At 46.9% G+C, this 26,290-nt stretch overlaps 1 protein-coding gene across 1 annotated transcript; it reads right to left on the bottom strand.

Annotated features, from left to right (window-relative positions):
- Nucleotides 1-280: 280 nt before the first annotated feature.
- LOC142750561 (NXPE family member 3-like) lies at nucleotides 281-18,518 on the bottom strand. Its single transcript, XM_075859559.1, has 5 exons — nucleotides 18,063-18,518; nucleotides 16,305-16,525; nucleotides 4,029-4,093; nucleotides 2,830-3,045; nucleotides 281-813 (listed from the first exon to the last, which is right to left on the bottom strand). The coding sequence occupies exons 1-5, from the start codon at nucleotides 18,516-18,518 to the stop codon at nucleotides 281-283; spliced, it is 1,491 nt and encodes a 496-aa protein (XP_075715674.1).
- Nucleotides 18,519-26,290: the final 7,772 nt, after the last annotated feature.

The raw sequence follows: 26,290 nt of genomic DNA on the forward strand, positions 1-26,290 counted from the left end.
TACGGACGTTGTCGAGGAACTGAGAGCTGATGCAAACGTCAGCTCCCGCTATGGACGACTTTGCTCCACCATGTATTATATACCTGCAGGAGAAATGAGAGGCCACATGGAGCTTCCCCTGATGATAACAGTGATCACTGGAGGTTAGAGAATCCAGATCAGCGGCGATCAGTTGATCAGCGGGGTGGCTTCTATCTAAGACAGATTTGTCCAGATCGGAGCACCCTTTTATTCACATAAGATTAGACAACCACTTTAAAGTTGACAAGTGTCCTGTCTGTCATTTAGGACATATATAAGACAACATAAGGTCCACCTCGTTCTTGATGACTGGAGGTCCTGGGTGGATGTTGTCGGGGAGATAGTGGCAGGATGTCATGTCCCAGGCATCCAGGATTATCACCCCCATTCCCTTGAAGGCTGCCCTCAGTAATATGTCCAACTGAAGAGACAACCAGTCACTGCCGTATATTGACTTATAACCCGTATTGGCCGATTTTATTATCACAGTCGTCCCAGGACTCCGAAAAAGCAGAGATGAAATTGCCTGACGGACTCTTTCCAGTCTTTCTAAATAAACCCTCACAGGGTAGGTGGTAAAGTGGGCCCATAGGGTCATGACTATCACAGTGTGGGGTCCTCCACCAATCCCAGCCAAGTCAGCTGCTTCATAGTGGAGGTCAGCTATCAAGGTCTTGGTGGTTCTCAAGGGCAGTCCATGAGCACGCCATCGCATGACCAGTCCAGCATCGGCATCTACAGCTATCAGAGGTCCTGACTGATAATTAACATGCAAATCTATCCTCTTGAGACCTAAAATGTAAAAAACAACAATAAATATGATTACATCACTTCCTAATATTCCCAAATTATCCTTAATTTAGTGTGACTACCCTTGAATTCAGGGCTTAGTCCCTGGAATCCCCTCCACCGTCCTGCTGAGTCCTGTAAGGTCCCATGTGTTGTAGACCCATTAGAACTTGAGAAACTGCTGTTTTAGAGAAGACATAATCAGCGTTTCCAGCAGGTGGCAGTATCACTCAGGCATTCGGGAGGGGATTGGAGCATATAGGAAGCAGGTATTCTGCATGGTGGAAGGGGGCTATGATTTTCACTTATGGGGGCCATGTGGCAGTCACTTTCTAGTGGGGGTCATGTGGCTGCACTGTATATGAGGGGTATGTGGCTGCATTCTATATAGTGGGTTAGGTATCAGGCACTGTATATGGTAAAGCATGTAGCTGCACTATATATGGTAGACCATGCAGCTGCACAATACTTAGTGGGGTATGTGCCAGGCGCTATATAGTAAGCATGTGTCTGCATTATACATGGGAGAGCATGTGACTGCACTGTATATACTGGGCTGTTTTTCAGACACTGTATATAGAAGGGCACGTGACTGCACTGTATATGAGGGTCATGTTCAGGCACTGTATATAGAAGGGCACGTGACTGCACTGTATATAGTGGGTAATTTTCAGGCACTGTATATAGAAGGGCACATGACTGCACTGTATATGAGGGTCATGTGTCATGCACTGTATGTGGAAGGGCATGTGACTGCACTGTAAATGGGGGGACATGTGTCAGGTCTGTATGGGCGGGTCGTAGTAGACACATTAAACGGAGGGTAATGTAAGAGTAGACACTTTGAATTGAGGGTAACAAACCTATACATTGGGGGCATGGAACAAGTACTGTAAGTTAGGGGGCATGTGGCTGGCACTTTATTTTTGAGTCCTGTGGCAATGGCCGTATATGGAGTCCTGTGCCTGTCACTTGTAGGACTATAGTATGGAGTACTTGTAATAGTCAAGCTAAAGGTTCTACCATTTTCTTATATACTATGTGTTACAAGATCTCAGTTTGCTGTCAGTAAATAGAAAAATGCTGTGTTTACATTCAGAGGATGAAAACTCATCATGACTTAGTCCTTCTCACACAGCAGCAGCGTGTTACAATGTATCAGTAGATGTAAGAGCTATCAGCTGGGAGTTTAGGATAGGAGGGCTTTCTGCTGCTGCCTTGTTTAGCTCACAGAATATTGTCTGCAGTGATTCGTTGTAACAAGTTTTACTGTATGTAGGAATCAGCTGTGTGAACAGGACCATTTTCAGCCTCTAAATGTGAGCAGGAATGTTTCCATTAACTGACATATAGCAGAGGTTTTTTTTAAATGGGGGTATGTAAACACAAGTGCTATAAGGTTAATAAGCTGGCTGAGAAGGTTGTTGTAGGTAGAGAAAAGGGTCTATACATTTAACGTGTCATGGCCATGCCCCATGAGGTCTACAACCACGCTAGGCAACTACTGTATGAATGTCCTAGAAATGAAGACATCAAATTTACGACTAGGGTTTGTTGGCATACATGAGGCTTGTGCTATGAAAACCTCAACATATTTACAATTACTAAACCTAATGAGCAACACAACACTTGATATCATCGTTCCTCGTCAAACTGATGATGTCATCAGACACTTAGAATCATGTACAATGATGTATACACTGTAGAAGTAGCACGCGCTTCTGCTATTGAGACAATGAAAAGGTCCAGATCAGACTAGCCCTATCATAGGAGATAGAACTAGTTTTAGATGGGCCATACATTTTAGTGTCTCCATAGCAGAAGCGTAACAACCTCTACAGGGCTTTGAGAAGATGCTCAGGGCTTCCCCTGTCCACAATCGCAGCAATGTTAGAAGACAAGTGAGGGAAGGATGTCCAGAAGTTAATGTTACATGATTGGTGGGAGCGATGACATGGACTAGTAACAACAATAGGTCCCCTTTACTTTTTCTCCCACAAATAGGTGGTCCTTACTTACTTGGGATGAACTTTTCCAAATATTCAAACCATTGACGCAGAGTGGAGTCTCCAAACATGTAAATGTCCTTTCCTTTAAGGCAAGCGAGAGCATCAGAAGGTTGAAGAAAGTGCTGCGCCGAGCACACCAGTGATGTCCATATGTCTCCGTAGTAGAAGCCTGAAGGCTTTGGAGATTCTTTTCCTGTCCTACAGATCGGGAGCTTAGAGATCAGATCTGTAAGAGGTAGAATTAGGGAGATGAAGATTAAACTTAACTATGAAGTTTCTTGAGTAACTGTTCCCATACACATTGGATGAAAGTATCCGAAACTGCAGCTTCGGCAGGATCGGTCTACTATCTTATGTGTACGGGGGTGTCTCGACCCCCCTCGATGTCAGATTAAATAAGAATCGGGCATTTTGATATACCACGTTAGAGATCCCCTCTCCTCATTGAAAACATAAGCACACTTGATTGAGTGTGTATGTGTATGTGGTAGTTGTCAGGAATAGCCGTCGACCAAACACTATCCAAGAAAGTAAAGTTCAGAAAGATAAGAATATGTTGATCATAGTAATAAATCAATTGTAATTCCAAATGTGCCTTGTGATGAAAAGAGTCCCGTAGGAAAATCAGATTGATTCCCTCTCATGGGCCCTGATTTGACCTAAAAAAAACTAACTAAACCCATAAAAGCAAATATGGCCAGTATTCCAAACACACACAAAATCTTCACAGCCCCTCCTCCCTGTACCAAACCAGCATGTTTCCAACCCTCGGCCATGTTTCGTATCTGAGGACAAAGGCTGGAGGGGGAACCAGGGTCAAAATGATCTTTCGTCAAGCATCAGTTTCAGATTCGGGAGTTTGGACTTAGAGGAGTCATGTTTCGGAAACCACAACTCCATATCTCCTGTTTATCTGTGTGTTCGTGTTAGTGTGTTGGTTTGTGGGGAGGTTTCTAATAGTAGTAAGAACATAAATCCAATATTCTTCGTAAAAATCGCTTGGTTTTTCACCTGGATAACTAAAACCCCAATTAAACAAGGTATTGAAGTTTTACTGGTCTTCACTTGGCCATAGACTCTCCTTTTCCTTAAATTTTACTCAAACCTTAGCAGGAACCAATGTACATATCCAGGTGAAGACACATCATAGCACGTAAGCAAGTTTTCCCATTGCACATTCCATACTTCATACGTAGCGTGAGCTCTTACCCGAAAAGCCTTTATCTGGAATCACATTGATTGGAGTAACGGACCCGGAGATTATCCTGTTTGACCTGAAAAAGTACAATAAATGCTTAGAGAAAGTGGACATGAAGAGAAGTCAATTGTAATAAGGTTGTCCAGTAATTGTCTTGTATTTGCCATCTATTGCTATAAAGATTTAAATAGGTTTTCCCATAATTCACTTTTATGAAAGTCAAAACAGTGGGGATCTGGCGCTGGGATCCTCACTAGTGATAAGAGAGTGCGTAGAGCAGTGGTTATCAACCTGTAGCTTGCCAGCTGTATGAAATCTTCAACTACCAGCATGCCCTGATAAAAATGGTTGGTGTTGTAGCTTTACAGCTGGAGATCTACTTGAGACCACTAGCGTAGAGTGAACACATACACACACATTGAAACCTCTGACCAAGGTACATGTTCTTCAAATTGGTGAGGGCCCAGTTGCCGAATCTCCCACTGGCTTCTATGAAGTCTGTGAAAGGCTTTATTGTCATGACCAGGGGTTGGATCCAGCTGTTCTCCCCAGTTTTCCCAAACCAGCTGTTAAAATTACAGCCATTTCCCAGAACCGGGGGGTAGTGGGTTTCCGACCCGGGCCCTTTGCACTAAATTGTATCTTTGTGCTAAGGACGCAGATACAATTGAGCAGTCGCGGGTGAGGCAAGGGAGGGAACTATCAGTTCCCTGCCTCGGCATTCGGTGCTTTACCTATGATGCAGACGACACGATTACATCATCACGTTCCCTGCGTTGTTCCACTGAAGCAGGTCAGAATAGAATAATCCTGCATTGCTGAATGACAACAAAGGAGAACGAGGATAGGTGAGCGTAGTGGGCAGTGTAAGTGGCACTTTATACACTTGGTTCTGGTATTGTATTTATGTACTAAGCTTTGTTCTAGTGCCGTATATATGTATTGAGCTTTGTTCTGGTGCTGTATTTATGTACTTAGCTTTGTTCTGGTGCTGTATTTATATACTGAGCTTGGTTCTGATGTTGTATATATGTACTGAGCTATGTTCTGGTGCTGAATATATGTACTGGTCTTTGTTCTGGTGCTGCATATATGTACATAGCTTGGTTTTGGTGTTGTATTTATGTGCTGAGCTTTGTTCTGGTGCTGTATTTATGTACTGATCTTGATTCTGGTGCTGTGTTTGTGTACCAAGTGTGATGCCCCTGGTCGCTTACTGCCGGCATCCCCCACTTACCGGCAGCAGCGACCACAGGACTCTAGGACCCTGCCGGTGTTCCTTCCCCAGAGACACCAGCGCACACTGCTCTCTCCTCGATACCCGTAGGGTGCGTGCAAGTGTTCGTCCCCAGTCTTAAAGGGCCAGCATGCGCACCAGGAACATCACTCCTAACCAATCCCAGCACACCTGGGACTTTAAAAAGAACTCTCCCCACTTCCTCATTGCCTGAGCAATGTTGTGTCTTACCCTGTGTTAGTCTGCAATGGTTCCTTAGCATTATCCTGTATCCAGTATCCGTGTTTGGTGTCAAGTCTAGTGTCTGGTGTCTGTGCCAAGTGCAGTGTCCGTGACGACTTCAGTATCCGTGCCCAGTGTCCTTGCCAAGTCCAGTGTTTGTGACGACTTCAGTATCCGTGTCTGGTGTCCGTGCCAAGTCCAGTGTCCGTGACGACTTCAGTATCTGTGTCCGGTGTCCATGCCAAGTCCAGTGATGACTGAAGTTTCTGTTTCCTGTATATCGAGACAAGTCCAATTGTCCAGAACAAGCCAGCTTTTGATTATCCAGCACAAGAAAAGCTTCTGATAGCCAGGCACAAGCCAGCTTCTGATTATCTAGCACAAGCCAGCTATCCAGGTACTCTCACCCTAGTGACTGTCATTGACATGTTATTTGACCAGCTGCTACTCCATCATGGCAGAGTGACCCAGTGGGTGCACATACCCCACAGCCGTGACACTGAGCTTGGTTCTGGTACTGTATTTATGTATTGAGATTGGTTCCACTGCAGTATTTATGTACTGAGTTTGGTTCTGGAGCTGTATATATGTACTGAGTTTGGTTCTGGCACAGCATATATTTACTGAGCTTGGTTCTGGTGTTGTATATATGTAAGGAGCTTCGTTCTGGTGTTGTATATATGTAGTGAGCTTTGTTCTGGTACTGTATATATGTACTGAGCTTGATTCTGGTGCTGTATTTATATACTGAGTGTCACGTTGAGTGTGTGGACCCACTGGGCCGTACCACCTTAACGGTATAGCAGCTGGCCAACAGGACACCAAGTCAAAGTCTATAGTTTGGATAGGTGTACCTGTGGTAACTTCAGACAGTAGCGAAGATAGGCTCGGATGGGACCTTGGTAGCAGGCCGACACCAGGCGTGGTGTAACCAGGAAGGCGTAGTACACAGCACAACATAACTCCAACTCTAAACGGAACTTGGACCAAGATAGCACGGGATATAGGATACAGGTAGCAGGAACGGGAACACTGGGAACTGGAAAACACTTAACGGACCATTTGTAGAGATGAACATAGGTAAACGACAACAACGCTCAAGCAATGCAGGAAGGGGCAGGGCCCTACTTATAGTCCAGGGGGATCATGTGCTAATTCGGTATCAAATTCAGGTGCGCGCGCTGGCCCTTTAAGACCGGGCACGAGACACAGCAGAGTGAACTGGAAGTGAGCACTGGTGTCTCCTGAGGAGGAGATGCGGGCCAGCGCTCACTGATCCATGGCTGCAGCCATCAGGTGGTGAGTAATCCTGACGGTCCGTGGCCATGGGTGTTACACTAAGCTTGGTTCTGGTGCTGTATTTATGTACTGATTTTTGTTCTAGTGCTGTAAAAATATACTATCAGAATAGTGAGTGCAGCTCTGGATTATAATACAGGCTGTAATTCAGGTTCAGTACAAGATAAGTAATGTAATGTATGTACACAGTGACTCCAGCAGTAGAATAGTGAGCAGAGCTCTGGAGTATAATACAGGATGCAACTCAGTATCAGTACAGGATAAGTAATGTAATGTATGTACACAGTGATTCCACCAGCAGAATAGTGAGTGCAGCTCTGGAGACATCAGTGGAGGCCTTGGATCCAGGGACTTTCCTTATCCTATCTGCCCAGGCCTCATAACATCTGCCTGAGTTCGGAAAGTACCCCGAGGGGGGTTCCATCCTAGGATGGAGCCTCGGACCTTTACCTCCCGGAGCATGCCAGTGGGGGGTAGAGGGTCATCCCAACCGGCTGGGAATATGCAGACAGCCTCGGGGGTGAGGAGATCATCTCGGGGCAGAGCTGTCCCGGCTCTCCCGGAGGCTGGGACCCCAGATAGGGGTATGGAGACGCGGTCCGGGAGGGTGTTGGAGGAGGCTTAGTCTAGAGAAAGACCGGCTGCGACAAGGACCAGGCAGTAAGACGAGAGCAGAGTGGAGGAATGGGGGCAGCTGAGGCCTGGGGAGACGATTGCCGTTTGGCAATGAATCTGGAGGAGTACCGAGACCTTGTAAAATTGCTACAGCGGCTCCAGGAGGACCTGGCAATCGCCAGAGGCAGGGCTGCAAAGACCACAGGTGGCAAGAGGTCCCGGTACCGACTACAGGTCAAGTCCTTGTTGGAGGAAATAAAAGAAGTGGAGGAAAGAAGAGAAGAAATTGTGGCAGGTGGTGGCATACTTGATGAATAACTAAATAACAAGGGGAGATTTGCCGAGATGGCATCCCCTGTAAGAGGCATGGGTGAAGGCAGCAGAACCCCAGAGGCACCAAGGGAAACCGTGGAGGAAAAGATGGTGCATTACACCGTGACGCCCCGAGAGTATACAGATTCTGAGGCACCCAGGAGCAGTGAGGAGGAACGTAAAATCGTACCTGGGAGGAATGAGGAAAGCTTTGAGTCTGAAAGTGAGCACCCTCCGTGGTTGCTCACTTAGATCCAGGATTTAGAGTCGCCCATCTCCTACCAATGGTTTTGCTTTGGATCAGAGTTACCAGTGGAAGGAGAGAAGAAAAAAGGAAAAAACTCAGAAAGAATAGAAAAGACAAAAAAACAGCAAAATGTTGGTGTAAGCTTGTGTACACTGCAAGATCTTTCCTATGTTCAGAGCCAGACAAGTGTGGACACAGGTACCGCAAGCCCCCCAGCTCCAGCCTCTGCTGTGGGGCTGGAGAGGGAAAGCGGGGAGAAAGTAACGGGTCCGGTGAAAAAACATGTGGCGGTCAAAATGGCGCCGGACGCCATCTCCTGTAAAGGAGTTGGTGAAAGTCGTCTGGTGACGCTAGAGGGTGTGTCCCCATGTCCGGTGGATGGTGAACCTGGGAAAACAATCTCTGGCACAAGTCAGGGATCGGGATACCGGGTGAGCCGGAAACCGGATGTGGTGTCTGTGAGCCGGAAGTCTGCTGGAATGAGTAGTGCAGTGAAGCCGGCATTCGTCCCGGATAAGGGCGGTCCCATAGGAGACGCCAGCATTGTTGGCCACTCCTCAGTGTGACGGGTAGTGGTCTGGTGCCTGAGGCGACTCCAGCGACATCACTGGTTCCATCATCCACATTGCTGCATTGAGGTCTTCTGGGGAAACTACGAGCTGGTGAAGGACTAGCCCGGCTGGCGAGACTTTGCTGCACGAGCAATTTCTCGCCAAAATGGTCCCAAGAGAGTGACCGATCTTACCCATAACGAGTCACTCTCTTGTATTGATATCATGACCTGGTTGGGACGGCACAGAGAGGTAGTAGAAATGCCATGGAAGAACTTAGTCGAGTTTGGCATCTGGTCAGGGGCCTGGACGTTCATGGTAAAGCTAAGGCATCTGGGACAGACGGTGTCCCACATACCATCGTCTGCTTTCCTGGGAAGAGATCAGATCCTTGTCTTCTACCAAGGGCAGCCGACCTCTCACATTTGAGTGCGGGCTGCAAGGTGCAGAAGTGTGCTCATTGTGGGGGGATTGATCATCTGGACGCATCGTGTCACCGGATTTGCCTCAACCTGTGTGGTGACTTAGGTCACCTGTTCAGTCGGTGTCCTCGCTCTGTCGTCAATGCTTGTTCCAAACCTGCAGAAAATGAAAGGAGGGAGGCCTCCATGGGTGAGGGTGCGGGCAGAGATGATGGGGCACATGGACAAGGGAAGAATGCGAAGAGGGGTCCCCTTCTAGCCAGAGAAGGGCAGAGAAGCGAAGGAAGCAGAGGGAGCGGAGGGCATTCCAGGAAACTGGGACGACCTCTGCTTCGGATCTGGATGCCCCCCTGAAGCTGATGCCCCTGGGGAGGCTGAATTGAATGAGAAGATGAGGAGGATCCAAAGGGAGCAGAGGGCTGGGGACGCTCAGTCATCCCACTATGAAAGTGTGGGGGAGGAGGAGAGGACTCAGCTTACAGCAAAAGGGACATCGGGCAAAACCCAAGGGTCAAGTACATCTGGCCCCGCCCTGGCCCAGGGAGGGAAATCCTCTAACCCCCTGGTGCGCTCTACTGATCAATACCATGCTTTCGTGGACGTTCCAGCCTCTCATACTAAGAGGGAGGGCATGGTAGGGTGCCCTAGAGTCGTTAAGCCTCCCCTGCTGCAGGGGCCATTGTCCTCAGAAGGGGAGATTGGCCCAGAACTTGGGGATGAAGTTGGGAATAGGGTGGTGAGTATGGACTCCTCAATTTGTAAGAAGAAAGGCAAAGAAGTGGGGGTCCTCGTCAGATAAAGGGGGAGGGTGGGAAGAAGAAAGCCATCTAACGCAAACATCCATGATGGCGGCACCCACTCAAGTCAGATAGGGCGAGATTTTAAGCCTTTGATTTTCTTGGCCGAGTTGAAGCCGACATTTTGTTTCTGCAGGAGACCAGGCTGTCACTTTTGGCAGACGTAGTTAAATCTAGGAGGGAATGGCGACGCGGGCCCTCCTACTGGTCTCTTGTGGTTGAGCCCTATAGCAGAGTGGCGGTCCTTTTCACCGCACCAGTAACATGTCGATGGATGATTGAGTTAGAAATGGGGCGGTGCTTGATCTTAGATGTCCTCATGAGGGGACAGGAATTAAGAATAATTAATATATACGGACCCCAGACTAAATGGGACCGTTAAAGTCTCTTCATGAGGATTAAGCCTTTCCTTTTTTCAGGCCGACAAGTTATCTTTGGAGGGGACTTCAATACTGTCATGAGGTCCCGAGATAGAGAAGGTTCCGGAGATAAAAAATTGACCTATGATAGTATAGCATTAAAAAGTATAGTTAGCGATTCTTGCCTGGTGGATATCCACATCATGCATACCGCAGGCCACTCGGGTTTCACCTATCTTTTTTCTTTGGATATTGCAGACTCCCTCCAGATGGGAAGAGGTATATGAAGTCTGAATTCTACTCTCTTGGAAGAAACAGAGATAAGACAGGTCTTTGAGGATTTTCTTCAGAGCCAGGTACCTTTGTTGGATCTCAGTGGTACTAAGTCTGAGTGGTGGGAGTTGTTTAAAGGCCGGGTGGCAGGATTTTTCCGCAGGCTCTCGAGCCTCAGGTCCATGATTAGGTACCGCCTATATCAGGAACTGAGGAGGAAACTTGAACATCTGGTCTCAACCGGGGGTAGTGGGGCGGAGATCTCCGGGGTGAAAGCTTTGCTCAGGAGGTGTCAGTATGATAGGCATGCATGCTTAGTTCTTGAGAGGGATTTCGGGAGGTACCGCTCGCCCGTCCCCTAGAGGAACTGTGAGATGTCAGTGAATCGTAAGGTTGTGGCAGGACTGATTGATAGTACAGGATCTCTGAAGAGATCCAGATCAGGGATTTTGGAGGTCGTCAGATCCTTCTACTCGCACCTCTTGGGGAAGCAGCATCCAAACCGAGACGAGATGTCGGTTTTCCTGGCTGAAACCATCCCTGAGCCAGGGGGTGTTTTGATTTGTTTTGTTTAACGAAGAGGAAATGGGACTGGCGATTGATGGGCTTGCCCTCAAAAAATCGCCAGGGCCGGATTGCTTAACATCCAAGTTCTATAAAACCTTCAAGGGAACCCTAGTTCCACTCTTGACTGAGGTTTTTAATGAGTGCCTTTCCTCGGGTACTTTGCCAATGTCAATGAGGAGGTCGGCCTTGATCATTTTTTTAAAAGGGTAAAGACTCAACCTGTATAGAAGAGGCTGGACGCGGCCGCAGGGTGAAGGGAAGCCGACATGACCGTCCTGGTAGGGAAAGGGTTAATGAGATGAGGGAGAGTTGGAAGGAGCTGAAGGAGGGACGGGGAGGAGTTAAGGGGGACGGGGGGCCGTTACTGCGCTTCCCGCTGTTTCTCGGCATTGAGCCGGAAGCAGCGGGAGGAGTAACATAGAAGCAAGTAAGCTCCCACCCTCCCACCCTTGGTTTGTTACTCCTTAGGTCTTATGTACGTCCGTCTATGAGCGTTGTGTTTTATTTGTGTGCTTATTTAACATGTTTTTCTTTTTTCCGGAGTAGGTTCTGTTGTCATGGCAGCTGGTGGGGGGAGTCCTTGAGGCCAGTCAGTACAAAATGGTGGGGGGGTCGCATCGGGGGTATGCGTCCCCCAAAAAAGGTACATGGTTGAAGACTTCATCGGGTGTTATCCCTTTGAAGTGGTCTTCTGGTAGAAGGTATATCACTTGAAGGCTTCATCGGGTGTTATCCCTTTGAAGTGGACTTCTAGTGGTCGGTATATCACTTGAGGGCTTCATCGGGTGTTATCCCCTTGAAGTGGACTTCTAGTGGTTGGAGCCATCTGCAGAGGTGAACGGTGCTTCCGAGCTGGTTTACGGCTGGAGGTAATTGGTGGTTTGCAGATGGCTAATTCGGTGTGTTCTTAATAAGGAACATCTGAAGGGGCTTCAAGGACTTCCTCTGCTCGGGTTAATGTTAACGGTTAATTGTTATTTATGATTCTGACCCATGTTGGGTCATGTGAATTATTAGGAGGAATTCTCTGGTGGATTCCTAACTAGTTATCCGAATGTTTCGGATTTAAATTGTTTTTATAAAACTGTGAAATTAATAAACGGCTGCTGTGGCCATTTCACATCCAACCTCGGTGTCACGTGTCTTTACTAAGTGGGGGTGGGGGGGATAGTATGGTCTAAGGTTAACACACGACTCTACCTAGGCAGGTCATGAGAATTGGCGTCCCATAGCGCTTCTCAATACAGATAGAAAGGTTCTTGCGAAAGTACTGCTTAATCGGCTGGTGAAATTTGCACCCCGGCTCCTTTCGCCGGTCCAAAATCTTTAGAGATTGCCAGATTGGGTGCATCTAGAGCCTCTCATCTGTTGAGGGGCTTCTCTTTTAGGGTGCACTAATGCAGGGGCGTAGCTAGGGGGGGGCAGGCGGGGCATGTGCCCCGGGCGCAGCTCAGAGGGGGGCGCCAGCGCCACCTCCTCCTGCACTATAATTGTACCTGTGTCGCAAGGACACAGGTACAATTAGAAGCAATGAATGACCGGGCACGTTCCGTGCCCGGCCATTCAGCGCCTTTCCATGAATGAAGCGACCGGTACCTTTTGTACCAGTGACGCTTCCGTCGATGAAAGGCGCTGACTGACAGGGAAAGTCATCCTGCCCAGCCAATCAGCGCCTTTCATAGACGCTGTGTTCAACCCCCTGGAGACCTGCGCAGAAGAGAGCAGGTCTCCATGGCTGCCGGACGGCGTGGGAGCGGGAATAAGGTGAGTTTGAATTTTTTTTTTTTTTATTGTAATAGAAGTGTGTGGCTGTATCTGCGGGGGAGGGACTTTGTCTACAAGGGGGGGGGCTTTGTCTACAAGGGGGGACTTTATCTGCACGGGGGGGACTTTGTCTACACGGGGGACTTTATCTATGGGGGGGCTTTATCTACGGGGGGTGTCTATCTACAGGGGTACTATATCTACAGGGCTGGGCTATATACAGGGGGACTATATCTACAGGGCTGGGCTATATACAGGGGGACTATATCTACAGGGCTGGGCTATATACAGGGGGACTATATCTACAGGGCTGGGCTATATACAGGGGGACTATATCTACAGGGGGGCTATATACTGGAGTGGGCTGTCTATCGAGCACCATATACAGGGGTGGGCTATATAGTATATAGCCCCCTGTAGATATAGCCCACCCCTGTATATAGCCCACCCCTGTAGATATAGCCCACCCCTGTATATAGCCCACCCCTGTAGATATAGCCCACCCCTGTAGATATAGCCCCCCTGTAGATATAGCCCCCCTGTAGATATATTCCCCCTGTATATAGCCCACCCCTGTATATAGCCCCCCTCTGTAGATATAGCCCACCCCTGTAGATATAGACCCCCTGTGTATAGCCCACCCCTGTAGATATAGCCCCCCTGTGTATATCCCAGCCCTGTGTATAGCCCAGCCCTGTAGATATGGTCCCCCTGTAGATATGGTCCCCCTGTAGATATGGTCCCCCTGTAGATAGCCCACCCCTGTATATAGTCCCCCTGTAGATATAGCCCAACCCTGTATATAGTCCCCCTGTAGATATAGCCCACCCCTGTATACAGTATCCCACAAATAGCTCCCCCTATAGTGCTCCACAGAAAGCCCACCCCTGTATATAGCCCCCTTGTACATATAGTCCACCCCTGTATATAGTGCTCCACAGATACCCCACCCTTGTATATAGTATATACAGGGGTGGGCTATCTGTGGAGCACTATATATAGGGGTGGACTATCTAGTGGAGCACTATGTACAGGGGTGGACTATATGTGGAGCACTATATACAGAGGTGGGCTATATCTACAGGGGGGCTACATACATGGTTGGGCTATCTGTAGAGCTCTATATACAGGGGTGGGCTATATCTACAGGGAGCTATATACAGGGGTGGGCTATCTGTAGAGCACTATAGGGGGAGTTATTTGAGTGACACTATATACAGGGGTGGTCTATATGGGGGCACTATCTACAGGGGCTCTATGGCAGGCACTATCCACAGGGGGCTCTATGGCAGGCACTATCTACATGGGGCACAGTCTGTGTGTTTGGGACATGGTGTATGGTGCTATTATAATTAGAGGTGCAGTGTATGGTGCTATTATATTTAGGGGCGTAGTGTGTGGTACAATGATAACTTTATATTTATTTATAGGTGCAGAAATGTTGGAAAAGTGAGAAGCTGAAGACATCTGTGCGGCAAACTGCAGAAATGGGCTGTGACCGGGAGAAGCCACCATAGGGGTCTGGACCGGATGGAGAGAAAGAACTAGAATCTGAGACGTCACCGGTCAGTCACTTAATGTAAATGTTCATTCTGCCTCCAATCAGCACTGTAGTCACTGTATGATCTGCAGCGAGATGGTGATATGATTATGATAGGATTTATTTTTTGTGAGCTTGGTTCTGGTGTTGTGTATAGAACCATATTGCTTGTGAAATGTACAAATAATTTTATGCTCGCGTTACATAAAAAGAAATGACACGTCGATTGGTAGAGAAAACAAACACGGCGAGGGGGAAGGAGATGTCGGGAAAGAGGTTGGGGGGGGCGCCAAACTGAATCTTTGCCCCGGGTGCTGGAGAACCTAGCTACGCCTCTGACTAATGTATCGGATTCTATGAGGGGGAGGGGGGTCATCGCCAGTGCTCCGCTGGTGGTGGGGGTCTGCATTCCTCCGAGGTATTGTAAAGTGAGTAATAGGGTCAAGATAGGGAAATGGAGGGTCAGCATAGGGTCAGTTTTTCTTCAAGGCAAGATGGAGGGCTAGCAGTAGGGCAAGGCAATAGAGAATGCGATAGGGATGGTGCGGACTTCGGCCTGGAGGGGTGTTGGGGGGCCCTCTACTTCTGTCTGGTGGTGGGCTGGCATGAGATGGTAGAATTTTTTGTTTTGTTTTGAGTTAATAGACAGGAAGAAAGTCTTACAAGTGGCCGAACTTGGTGCTTTCGGGTATAGATTTGATAGGATTGCTGTGGTAAATTGTATATATTTGTGGTGATAGTACATTTTTATATAACAAAACTTTTAGATTGGGGTTAGATGGAAAAAAAATAGGTTGGGAGGAGGGTTGGGGGGGGGGTGTGTGTGTGCCTGGCCCAACCCTAGACTATGTGGACATGAGGAAGACATGGGGCGAGAGGTTAGGCTGGGGTGTGGTGGAGGGGCCAGCATCTGGACTATGCGGACATGGGAGGACATGAGGCGAGATGCTGGCCAGGGTGGTGAGGGGTAGATAAGGATAGTTAGGGAGAGTTAGGTAGTAGTTGTGGGAAAAAAATAAAATAAAAAATAAAAATAAAAAAATAATAAAAATTATAATAATAATAATAAAAAAATATATATATAATTGTCTATATTAGAGATGGTTTCAGTTATTATATTATTATTAGTTTATTATTATTAGTCATGTTGTTGTTGTCATTATTAGTATTAGTATTATTGTTTATGTTCTTTCCTGTGTATCAGTGATTGGCCCCTGGTTGATAAGGTCGGTATATGTTTTATTTCTTGTAATAATATGGTATGTTGGTGAGAGAATATCTGACACGTGGGTGGTGTGTGGCCAGGTCTGGCTTGTTTCTGTATATAGTAATGTGTATAGTAATGTAAATGGTATAAGAAGTTGTTTGGATTAATATTGAGTAAGAGATGTTTTGTACTTTTATATAAAATAAAGAGATACAGGATGTAACTCAGGATCAGTACAGGATAAGTAATCTATGTACACAATGACTCCACCAGCAGAATAGTGAGTGCAGCTCTGGAGTATAACACAGGCTGTTACTCAGGATCAGTACAGGATAAGTAATGTAATGTATGTACACAGTGACTCCACCAGCAGAATAGTGAGTGCAGCTCTGGAGTATAATACAGGATGTAACTCAGGATCAGTACAGGATAAGTAATGTAATGTATGTACACAGTGACTCCACCAGCAGAATAGTGAGTGCAGCTCTGGAGTATAATACAGGATGTAACTCAGGATCAGTACAGGATAAGTAATGTAATGTATGTACACAGTGACTCCACCAGCAGAATAGTGAGTGCAGCTCTGGAGTATAATACAGGATGTAACTCAGGATCAGTACAGGATAAGTAATGTAATGTATGTACACAGTGACTCCACCAGCAGAATAGTGAGTGCAGCTCTGGAGTATAATACAGGATGTAACTCAGGATCAGTACAGGATAAGTAATGTAATGTATGTACACAGTGACTCCACCAGCAGAATAGTGAGAGCAGCTCTGGAGAATAATACAGGATGTAACTCAGGATCAGTATAAGCTTAATATTTTTATTTTGGGTAAAGACAGACTCATTCTAGGAAATCCTACTCACTCACCCACTCAGTAAAGTGTCCTCCAGCTGGTTTGTCACATGGCGGTATCCACCCATGGAGTGATAGACCAAGGAATCACAGGGGAGCATCTGTGGGTGCATACACTGCCATGTTTCCTCAGTGACGGGGTCCGTATATGTGCACACATTTTCTTTCAACACCTCTAGATTACACTCCATCACCTCATTTGTACCGTTAAATTGAAAGTGCCCAAAGAAGTACACCTGCAAGGTAGAAGCAGTGTAGTATCGCCCGCAGAGTATAATTGAAGCATTAAGAAAATGTCATGTGACGGCACCTTATAAATATCTACTTTGCATATATACTGAGGCTCCTTTGCTGAAACCTTCGATCTCTTTAGTTATGGTCATATTTCCATTGGCTGCCCCATTTTGCCTTCCGTACAATGGGAATGTCTGTGGTAGTTTGAAGGTTGGGGATGCGGCCGCTGGAATTTCACATTGGAGACCTCTCTCTCTGTATACTAGAACATGATTCTATCAAGTATGACTGCTCATGATCCAGGCACATTGTAAAATCCATAAGGGTAAATTCCTGTCTTCATATTATGGCTGTCTCCTAAAATGGAGAAGACACATGGACAACCGTATGCCAAGTAGGGGACTGGTTATTGTGGAGCTGAACATTAAAGGACAGGAAATGCAGGGTTGCCCACAGCAAGCATGTCAAAATGCATCCCCCATAGCAGTGCCAGCATGCTGTTAAAAAGAGTACCCTATATCAATGACATCCATAGTTCCCCATAACAGTGACCGCCTCAGTGTTCATTCAACAATGACTTTCACAGTGCTCCCATAACAGTGACAGACATAGTGTCCCTTAAAACAGTCAGCGCATGTTTCCCCATAATAGTGACAGACCTAGTGTCCCCAAATCAGTCAAAGCATGTTTCCCTATAACAGTGACAACCATAGTGTCCCCAAAAACAGTCAGTAAACGCTTTCCCATAAAAGTAACCGCTATAGTACCACATAGCAGTGATATCCATATATCCCCCAATAAATTAACAGCCAGTGTCCTTATAAAAGTGACATCCACAGTGCCCCATGACATTGATAACCAAAGTCCCACTATAACAATCACAGCCACAGTTCCCCCATAACAGTGACATCTGCAGTTTAACCACATTGCACCAATTAATGCCAGCCAAAGTGCCCCCATGAGTACTTGAAACAATGCCTCCCATAAATGCAAGCCATTATACCCCAACTAATACCAACCACAATGATAACAGCCACAGTGCCCACATCAGTACTAACCAAAATTCCCAAGTTACAGTCAGCCACAATGCCCCAGGAACCCTAACTACAGTGCTAACATGAAAACCATGCCACAGTATACTCACCTGCAACAGGCTACCATGATGTTCAGTCACTGAAATGCAGGTTACAATTTACACGTAAGCTGTCAACAGAGGGCGCTCTAATATGAGTGAAGGAAAGAGATCGGGCATTGCGTGGAGGAAAAGAACTGACACCTGTAACGTTTTAGAGCACCATGGAAAGCAAGGAAAACGAAACACCAGATCCTTGAACAAGTCATGCCGAACCTTCCACAGATGACAAGATTGAAGTGTCATCTGATTCTGGACATATGAGAAAACCCAGTTCAATGGACGAATTGAAGTGAAGAGAAGAGTAAAAAAACATCAGCAAGATGGATGGAGACAATCACACATCCTCAAAAAGCCTGAAGACCCAAACAGAAGACAGTATGTTCGAAATTTATTAGATAAATCACCTTTCCTGGATCACTCTCCCTCTTCTTCTTCAGAACATCCACTGCCTCGCTAGAATGAATGAGCCTGATATGTACTTGTGCCTCCCCGGGCCACGGAAGGAAAATTGTGGCTAAGTAATGTCCATCACCTTGGTCCCTAACTTGACCGGTCACCCCGGCCTTTAGTTTTGGGGAGTGAAGCTTGGCCTGGAAGAAATCTCCACCATAGTTCTTTGGTCGACCATTGTAGTCTCGAGCTGTGATGAGCACTTCCACTGTCTCACCCACCCTATATGTTTTTCGGGGATTCAAGAGATAGTAGTCACAGTTCATGGGGCTACTCGAAAAATTGAAGTGACTCAGACTGGATGGAGGTCCAGGCCAGTCAATCAACTGTAAAAGTTTGTTGGCGGGTTTTTCAGTAGACTGGAAGTACTGCTTGGGTAAGGGTGGCTTGTACTTCTTCACGTTATCCATGGTTAGAAACCTGTAAATAAACTGTATATATCAATAGTTAGTAAAATTGGTCATTTTAGAAGCCATAGACCTAAACATTACCCCCAACCTGATCACACATTTCCAATATTTTTTGCTTCCAGTAGGTATTCTTGTACAATGGGAAAGATTTTGCAGTGGGACATATTTGTGATTAAGGATAGCTGCTACATTTCATACATTAGGATTCCGCACCAGGATCCAGCCCTAACTGAGCTTGCTAAGATCAAAGGTATTGTATCCATTCAGGAGATAAAGACCACCATTGTAGAGATAACGATTAGTGACCAAGAGAACATTTTAAGTATGTGCAATCAATTTTGTAACTGATTTAACAAATTTCCAATGGTTGGAATAGATTTTTTTGTCACCGTTGTTGGTGTAATCACGAGTTCTCGAAATATAGACTTTTGTATGGTCACCTTTATAAATTACAGTAAACAAGCAAGCACCAGGGGTTTGCTAGGGTCTTAAAAGATCTGAGGCACAATCTATCTATCTGTCTGTCTGTCTGTCTGTCTGTCTGTCTGTCTATCTATCTGTCTATCTATCTGTCTGTCTGTCTGTCTATCTATCTATCTATCTATCTCCTTAGGGGCAAATTTGGCATTTCTGGGGCCCCAAGCAAATTTATATCTGGGGGTTCTAATCACAGCCCCCTGTAGATAGCGCCACACACAGCACCTGTAGATATCGCCACACACAGCCCCTGTCGATAGCACCATACATAGCCCCCTGTATATAATTGTATCCTAAGGACGCAGATACAATTGAATGTGGCAGTCACCCAAGGAATCGGGCCAATAATCCTGGGCTTGGTTCCCAGATGCCCGGAGCTAGCAACGCCACTGGCAAACACACTGGGCAAAAGAAGGAGAGTAAAAGTGTGGGCTTCAGCCATAATGTAGTGCAACTTGACTTGGGTAGAAGCAGGGAGGCAAAGGGGAGTATTCATTAAGTTAAATATTATAGGTTGTCACTGATTACGATCTTTAGGGATATAGTTTTCTTCAAATATCGATATTGCTGTATGTTGGTCAATAAGCAATCTCTGCATACATTGGTAGGAAATGCAGAAATGATAGTATATATTACTAGTGCATTGTGCACTTAGGGTATGTTCACACGGCAGCGTCCGTTACGGCTGAAATTACGGGGCTGTTTTCAGGAGAAAACAGCTCCGTAATTTCAGGCGCAATGGCATGTTGAGGCACTTTTTCGCTGCGTCAATTACGGACGTAAATGGAGCTGGTTTTCCATGGAGTCAATTGAAAACGGCTCCATTTAACGTCTGAAGAAGTGACAGGCACTTCTTTGACGCGGGCGTCTATTTACGCCCCGCCTTTTGACAGCAGGGCGTAAGAAAAATGACCGTCGGAACAGAACATCGTAAGACCCATTCAAATGAATGGGCAGATGTTTGCCGACGCTTTTGAGCCGCATTTTCGGACGTAATTCGGGGCTAAAACGCCCGAATTACGTCCGTAAATAGTGTGTGTGAACCCAGCCTTACATTGTCATTATCAACTCGGTAGTACGGTTAATGGTCGAGACCTATGTATAGCGTTTGCCTTTTATTTGTCTAGTCTCTATATTGTTGTTATATCCTGATGTGGTATAATTTTATATTGTTTTTGTAAATTTTTATTATTATTTTATTATTTTTTTTTATTAATTAATTTTTGTATTTATATTTTTATGTTTTTATGAGTTGTTTTTGATATATATAATATTATGTTATTGTTTTATTATTCACATCTAATATAATTCCATTTACGAGGATCATTACCCCGTTTGTATATTAGTTTTTAAGTTCACAGTGCACAGAGAAGATGTACCCTATGCACTGCCATTTATAACCTGAAGACTGAGCAATAAGGGGATGTTCACACGGCTTATTTACGAAATGTGGGCTTTAGACTATCGATATTTGAAGAAAACTATATCCCTAAAGATCGTAATCAGTGACAAAGTAAATAAAAACTCTGGGGAAAACTAACAAAGACATTTAAATAAAGCAGTATAATTCAAATATTAGACATGGCCAAGAGTGGTTGTAGATAAATTTACTGGCCACAGTTAATGGTGGCAGGGAGGTGGCTACTAAACCTCAGGCCCAGGTTCGGACCCGTCAGTCTAGGCCACCTGAATGGCTCAGCCCTGAGGTTACACCTGGCGGTGATTGGTCACAGCGGGCGGGAAGGAATCCTGTTCCATGGCAGAACCCGGTGGGAAGTGGTAGTGGGGTTCCTTCTCTTCCTCCTTTCAGCCGATGATGTGAAATGAGAAGTGGCATGGCTGCCTCCTCTGGTGAAGTACCACCCAAGGAGGTATAACTGCAGGTGACGTTACCTGCAATGGGAGCAGCCCAGTTCCGGCGGTGGGCTCCCTGACTGAGGAGATGCGGATGGACCATGCCTGGAGAGCAGTGGGGCGGCATGGGACTTCCGGTCTGGAGGTAGGGGCTGGTAACATTCTGGTCACGACCGATGGGTGGCAACTGAGGAGAGCAATGACCCCGCCCCCTTTTCAGCTGAAAAGTGAGTGCTGCTGGAGAGGTCACTTTATAGCATGGCCGGGTTTGTGGATGAACCCCTGGCTAGAGCCCCACTTACACTGACAGTGAGCAGAAGGACCACGAGACAGCCTTAGAGATTGTCTAGGCATCACCACAGCGACTGATGGAAAGGCTACCCCAGGGACAGCTAGATGATGGTGCTTCAGGGCAAATAGGTCAGTGCAGGAGTTGGTGTCGCGGGTCTTGATGTGGCTGGCTTGCATGGGGGGTTCACATGGATGCATGCGGCTGTATGGCTAGCGTAAGGACCGCCAGGGGATGTGGCGGCTGGTGGTATGGCTGGCACGGATGGAAATTGTGTCGGGGGTTCGTGGACTCTGCTGGTTTAGAGGCGCCTGTGGTGGGTTTCACTTGATTGTCTAATTCTGGGTGTATTGCTCCTGAGCAGGCGGTTGTGTCTGGGGAAGGGGGCAACCATAGTGATGCAGGCACTCTTTAGCATGTCGAGGATGTTCGGCTTACAGGCGCAGCGAAACGTGAGATTTATGTGTGTTTTGAGGGGTCTTTGAGGGTCCAATTGAAACCGTAGGTCAAGAAGAAGATAAGGAAAGAGTCGTATGTCGAGATCTATTTCTTGTTACCTCTGGAAAAATTCAATTTAGACAGTAAAATAGAAAGAGAGTATAAAGGACGAGGAGGAGAAGCGGCGCTATCGCCTGATCCCTTGTACATTTTCAAATTTGCTGCAGGCATTTGCAATCCTGGCTAGTGTGGTAAACGAGAAGGTGAATTGTTCCATGCTGTTCTGCTACATGGATGGAATTTGTGAGGTTTATTGGTAGTATCGGGGTCAACGTGGCATGGCTTCATTATGACAAACAGTTTATGCAGCAGAACGCGGTGCAGCCCCGTCTATGGTGGTATCACAAGGACATTAGTCTTTGGATGCTGCTTATGGCGGCGCTCAAAGGAGGGGAGCAGTCCTTTTTTTTGGGCAACCGGGGGTTCTTCAGCAGTGGGGTCCTTGCATGGTACGAGAAAGGACTGTTGTTGGCAGTACAATGAGGGGTACTGTATGTTCCTTTGGGAGTGTCGTTACGAGCATTAGTGCTCGGTTATGTGGAGGCGTGCATAGCTTGTCCCGGTGCGTCAAGTGAGGGAAAAGGTAAGGGTAACAGAGATGCTGCCATATCTCCATAGCCCTGGAAGTATCATGATAGGGCGGCAGCTGATTTACTGGGTGCAGGGTTCGCAGAGGGCTTTCACATCCAGTGCAAGCTGGGTAGGTTGAGATCTGTACATAGGAATTTGACCTTCGCATTAGGTAGGTCCGAGGTGGTCAGAGAAAGGAGGTAAAGCTTGGGTGGATAGCGGGTACTTTTAGCAGTCGCCATGGACTGATGTGCAGGTTACTCCCTTAGGCCTCATTCCCAAGAATTGTGTTCCGTGTCATAAACCTTCTTTGTTGGGTTAGGAAATTTGTTAAGGGGACTCTGCTAGGAAACATTGACTTTGAGGCTGCCTTTCGTTTGTTGTCACTGTAGTCACTGAGAAGGGGTCCATGGAGGCAGAAAAATATAGTCAGGTTTACAAAAAGGGGTCATGTACCATAATTGTTGTTAACATGCAACATGTGGAGTCCCTGGGGATGGAGTCTCCAGAAGTAGATTGATTAAATACAATTGCGGTGCCCTTTGGTCAGGTTTGGACGGCTAAGGGTAAGGAGATTTTACCCCACATAGAAAGAGGGGGTGAGAATGGAGAATAATTTGTTAGCAGATCCCATCAAAATCATCTATATCAGCTGGATGCAGAGAGAAGCCAGGACACCACAGGAGAAGCCAGAGGAAGAAGCTGTACTCGAAGAGAGAAAAGCCTTGGAGCTGACCAGCACCTGAGATATGTGGCCTTTGTAACCTGGTGCTCACGCTGCTAGTCTGGATTCACACGAGCATGTTCGGTCCGTAAAGGACGGAAACATATTTCGGCCGCAAGTCCCGGACCGAACACACTGCAGGGAGCCGGGCTCCTAGCATCATAGTTATGTACGACGCTAGGAGTCCCTGCCTCGCTGCGGGACAACTGTCCCGTACTTTAATCATGTTTTCAGTACGGGACAGTAGTTAATGGACAAATAACAGAGTCTCACACCTGTACCCAAAATCTTGGTTGCGTTCCTAGGCGCGTCCTTTCCCTATCGGCCGCCGGCTGAGGGCGGGAGAGGATATACCATCAAAGGACCCACGATGGTGCCGGAAGGTTCGGATAGTTCTCTTGATACCACGGCGCAGTTAGGAGGACAGAAGTGTATCTCCTGACCGCTAGTATTCTGGCAATAGCAGGTAGCTCCCGCTGTCGCCGAGCGGAGTATCGTGGGTTCAGGCACAACCTCTCTCAGGAGCACCATATAGGACTAAGGTACTGGGCATTTGCAGTGTCCTGCAGCAGAACAAAAGTTTTCCATTATTAGCAGTCGTCCCTGCTCCTGATTAGATCACCGGCTTCCCTGCCACGCTGTCCCTGAAAGTAACCAGCAAACACCGGAGGAACAATACCCTGTGACCGCCTCGCACGTCCACAAGTGCACAACAGTTGCCTGTGTCCTTGGGCTAGTGACAAGAGAGAATATTGCCTCTATATCTGTCGCTGTGAAGCAAGTTTTACTGTTAAAGTGAATGCACTGTTGTGAAGTGGGAGCAGGTAGAAAGCAGAACAGAGCGAACGAGACTCACGTGGGACTGATCGTAGGGACTGCTGAATAAACTACACCCGTCACCTGTCTGCTTGGTTGCGTCCTAGGCGTGCTGGAACACTACGGCTGCCGCCTGAGGGTGAGAGGGTTTGTCACGAAAGGTAGCGTTTAGCATCGCAAGGACCCGTGGTGGTGCCTGTAGGTCCGGATAGTCCACTAACACCCACGACGCAACCCAGGGCCGAGAGCGTGGCTCTTACCTTAGGGCTATTCTGGCGGTAGTGGGTAGCTCCCACCGTGACTGTCGGAGGCGTACGTGTACCTAAGCGCTGGTAACGTGGGGGTTAGGCACAACCTCTTTCAGGGGGACTCGAGCGGGATCGAAGTCCACAACCTCAGTAGTACTACCCGCTCCACCAAGAGAATATCCCGTTATGTTTTGCCGTTAGTAAACAGTTAACCCAGAGGCTGTGTTATCTTATTACGCTGCACGCAACAAGAAGCCACCTACAAGTTAGCTCCCCCTAGTGGCAGCATCAGGCAACAAGAATTTATCAATTCTTTGGCTGTATGAAGGAGCTACTCTGATAGCACAGTATATGTGGGGACACTCTGCTGGCACGATTATTTATGGGGACACTGCTGGCACTATTGATTATGGAAACACTCTGCTGCTAGCATTATTATTTATGGTGAGACTCTGCTGGCCCTATTTATGGAGACACTGTTGGCACTACTATATATGGGGACACTCTGCTGGCACTATTGTTTATGGGGACCCTCTGCTGGCACTATTGTTTACCGGGGACACTCTGCTGGCACTATTGTTTATGGGGACACTCTGCTGGCACTATTGTTCATGGGGACACTCTGCTGGTACTATTGTTCATGGGGACACTCTGCTGGCACTATTGTTTACCGGGGACACTCTGCTCGTACTATTGCTTATGGGGACACGCTGCTGGTACTATTGTTTATGGGGACACTCTGCTGGTACTATTGTTTATGGGGACACTCTGCCAGCACTATTGTTTATGGGGACACTCTGCTGGCACTAATGTTTATGGGGACACTCTGCTGGTACTATTGTTTATGGGGATACTCTGCTGGTACTATTGTTTATGGGGACACTCTGCTGACACTATTGTTTATGGGGACACTCTGCCAGCACTATTGTTTATGGGGACACTCTGCTGGCACTATTGTTTATGGGGACACTCTGCTGGCACTATTGTTCATGGGGACACTCTGCTGGTACTATTGTTCATGGGGACACTCTGCTGGCACTATTGTTTACCGGGGACACTCTGCTCGTACTATTGCTTATGGGGACACGCTGCTGGTACTATTGTTTATGGGGACACTCTGCTGGTACTATTGTTTATGGGGACACTCTGCCAGCACTATTGTTTATGGGGACACTCTGCTGGTACTATTGTTTATGAGGACACTCTGCTGGCACTATTGTTTATGTGGGCACTCTGCTGGTACTATTGTTTATGGGGACACTCTGCTGACACTATTGTTTATGAGGACACTCTGCTGGCACTATTGTTTATGTGGGCACTCTGCTGGTACTATTGTTTATGGGGACACTCTGCTGGCACTATTGTTTATGGGGACACTCTGCTGGTACTATTGTTTATGAGGACACTCTGCTGGCACTATTGTTTATGTGGGCACTCTGCTGGTACTATTGTTTATGGGGACACTCTGCTGACACTATTGTTTATGGGGACACTCTGCCGGCACTATTGTTTATGGGGACACTCTGCTGGCACTATTGTTTATGGGGACACTCTGCTGGCACTATTTTTTATGGGGACACTCTGCTGGTACTATTGTTTATGGGGACACTCTGCTGGTACTTTTGTTTATGGGGACACTCTGCTGGCACTATTGTTTATGAGGACACTCTGCTGGCACTATTGTTTATGGGGACACTCTGCTGGCACTATTGTTTATGGGGACACTCTGCTGGTACTATTGTTTATGTGGGCACTCTGCTGGCACTATTGTTTATGGGGACACTCTGCTGGCACTATTGTTTATGGGGACACTCTGCTGGCACTATTGTTCATGGGGACACTCTGCTGGTACTATTGTTCATGGGGACACTCTGCTGGCACTATTGTTTACCGGGGACACTCTGCTCGTACTATTGCTTATGGGGACACGCTGCTGGTACTATTGTTTATGGGGACACTCTGCTGGTACTATTGTTTATGGGGACACTCTGCCAGCACTATTGTTTATGGGGACACTCTGCTGGCACTATTGTTTATGGGGACACTCTGCTGGTACTATTGTTTATGGGGATACTCTGCTGGTACTATTGTTTATGGGGACACTCTGCTGACACTATTGTTTATGGGGACACTCTGCCAGCACTATTGTTTATGGGGACACTCTGCTGGCACTATTGTTTATGGGGACACTCTGCTGGCACTATTGTTCATGGGGACACTCTGCTGGTACTATTGTTCATGGGGACACTCTGCTGGCACTATTGTTTACCGGGGACACTCTGCTCGTACTATTGCT

Source organism: Rhinoderma darwinii, chromosome 3, assembly GCF_050947455.1.
Source record: "Rhinoderma darwinii isolate aRhiDar2 chromosome 3, aRhiDar2.hap1, whole genome shotgun sequence".
NCBI classification, from domain to species: Eukaryota; Metazoa; Chordata; class Amphibia; order Anura; family Rhinodermatidae; genus Rhinoderma; species Rhinoderma darwinii.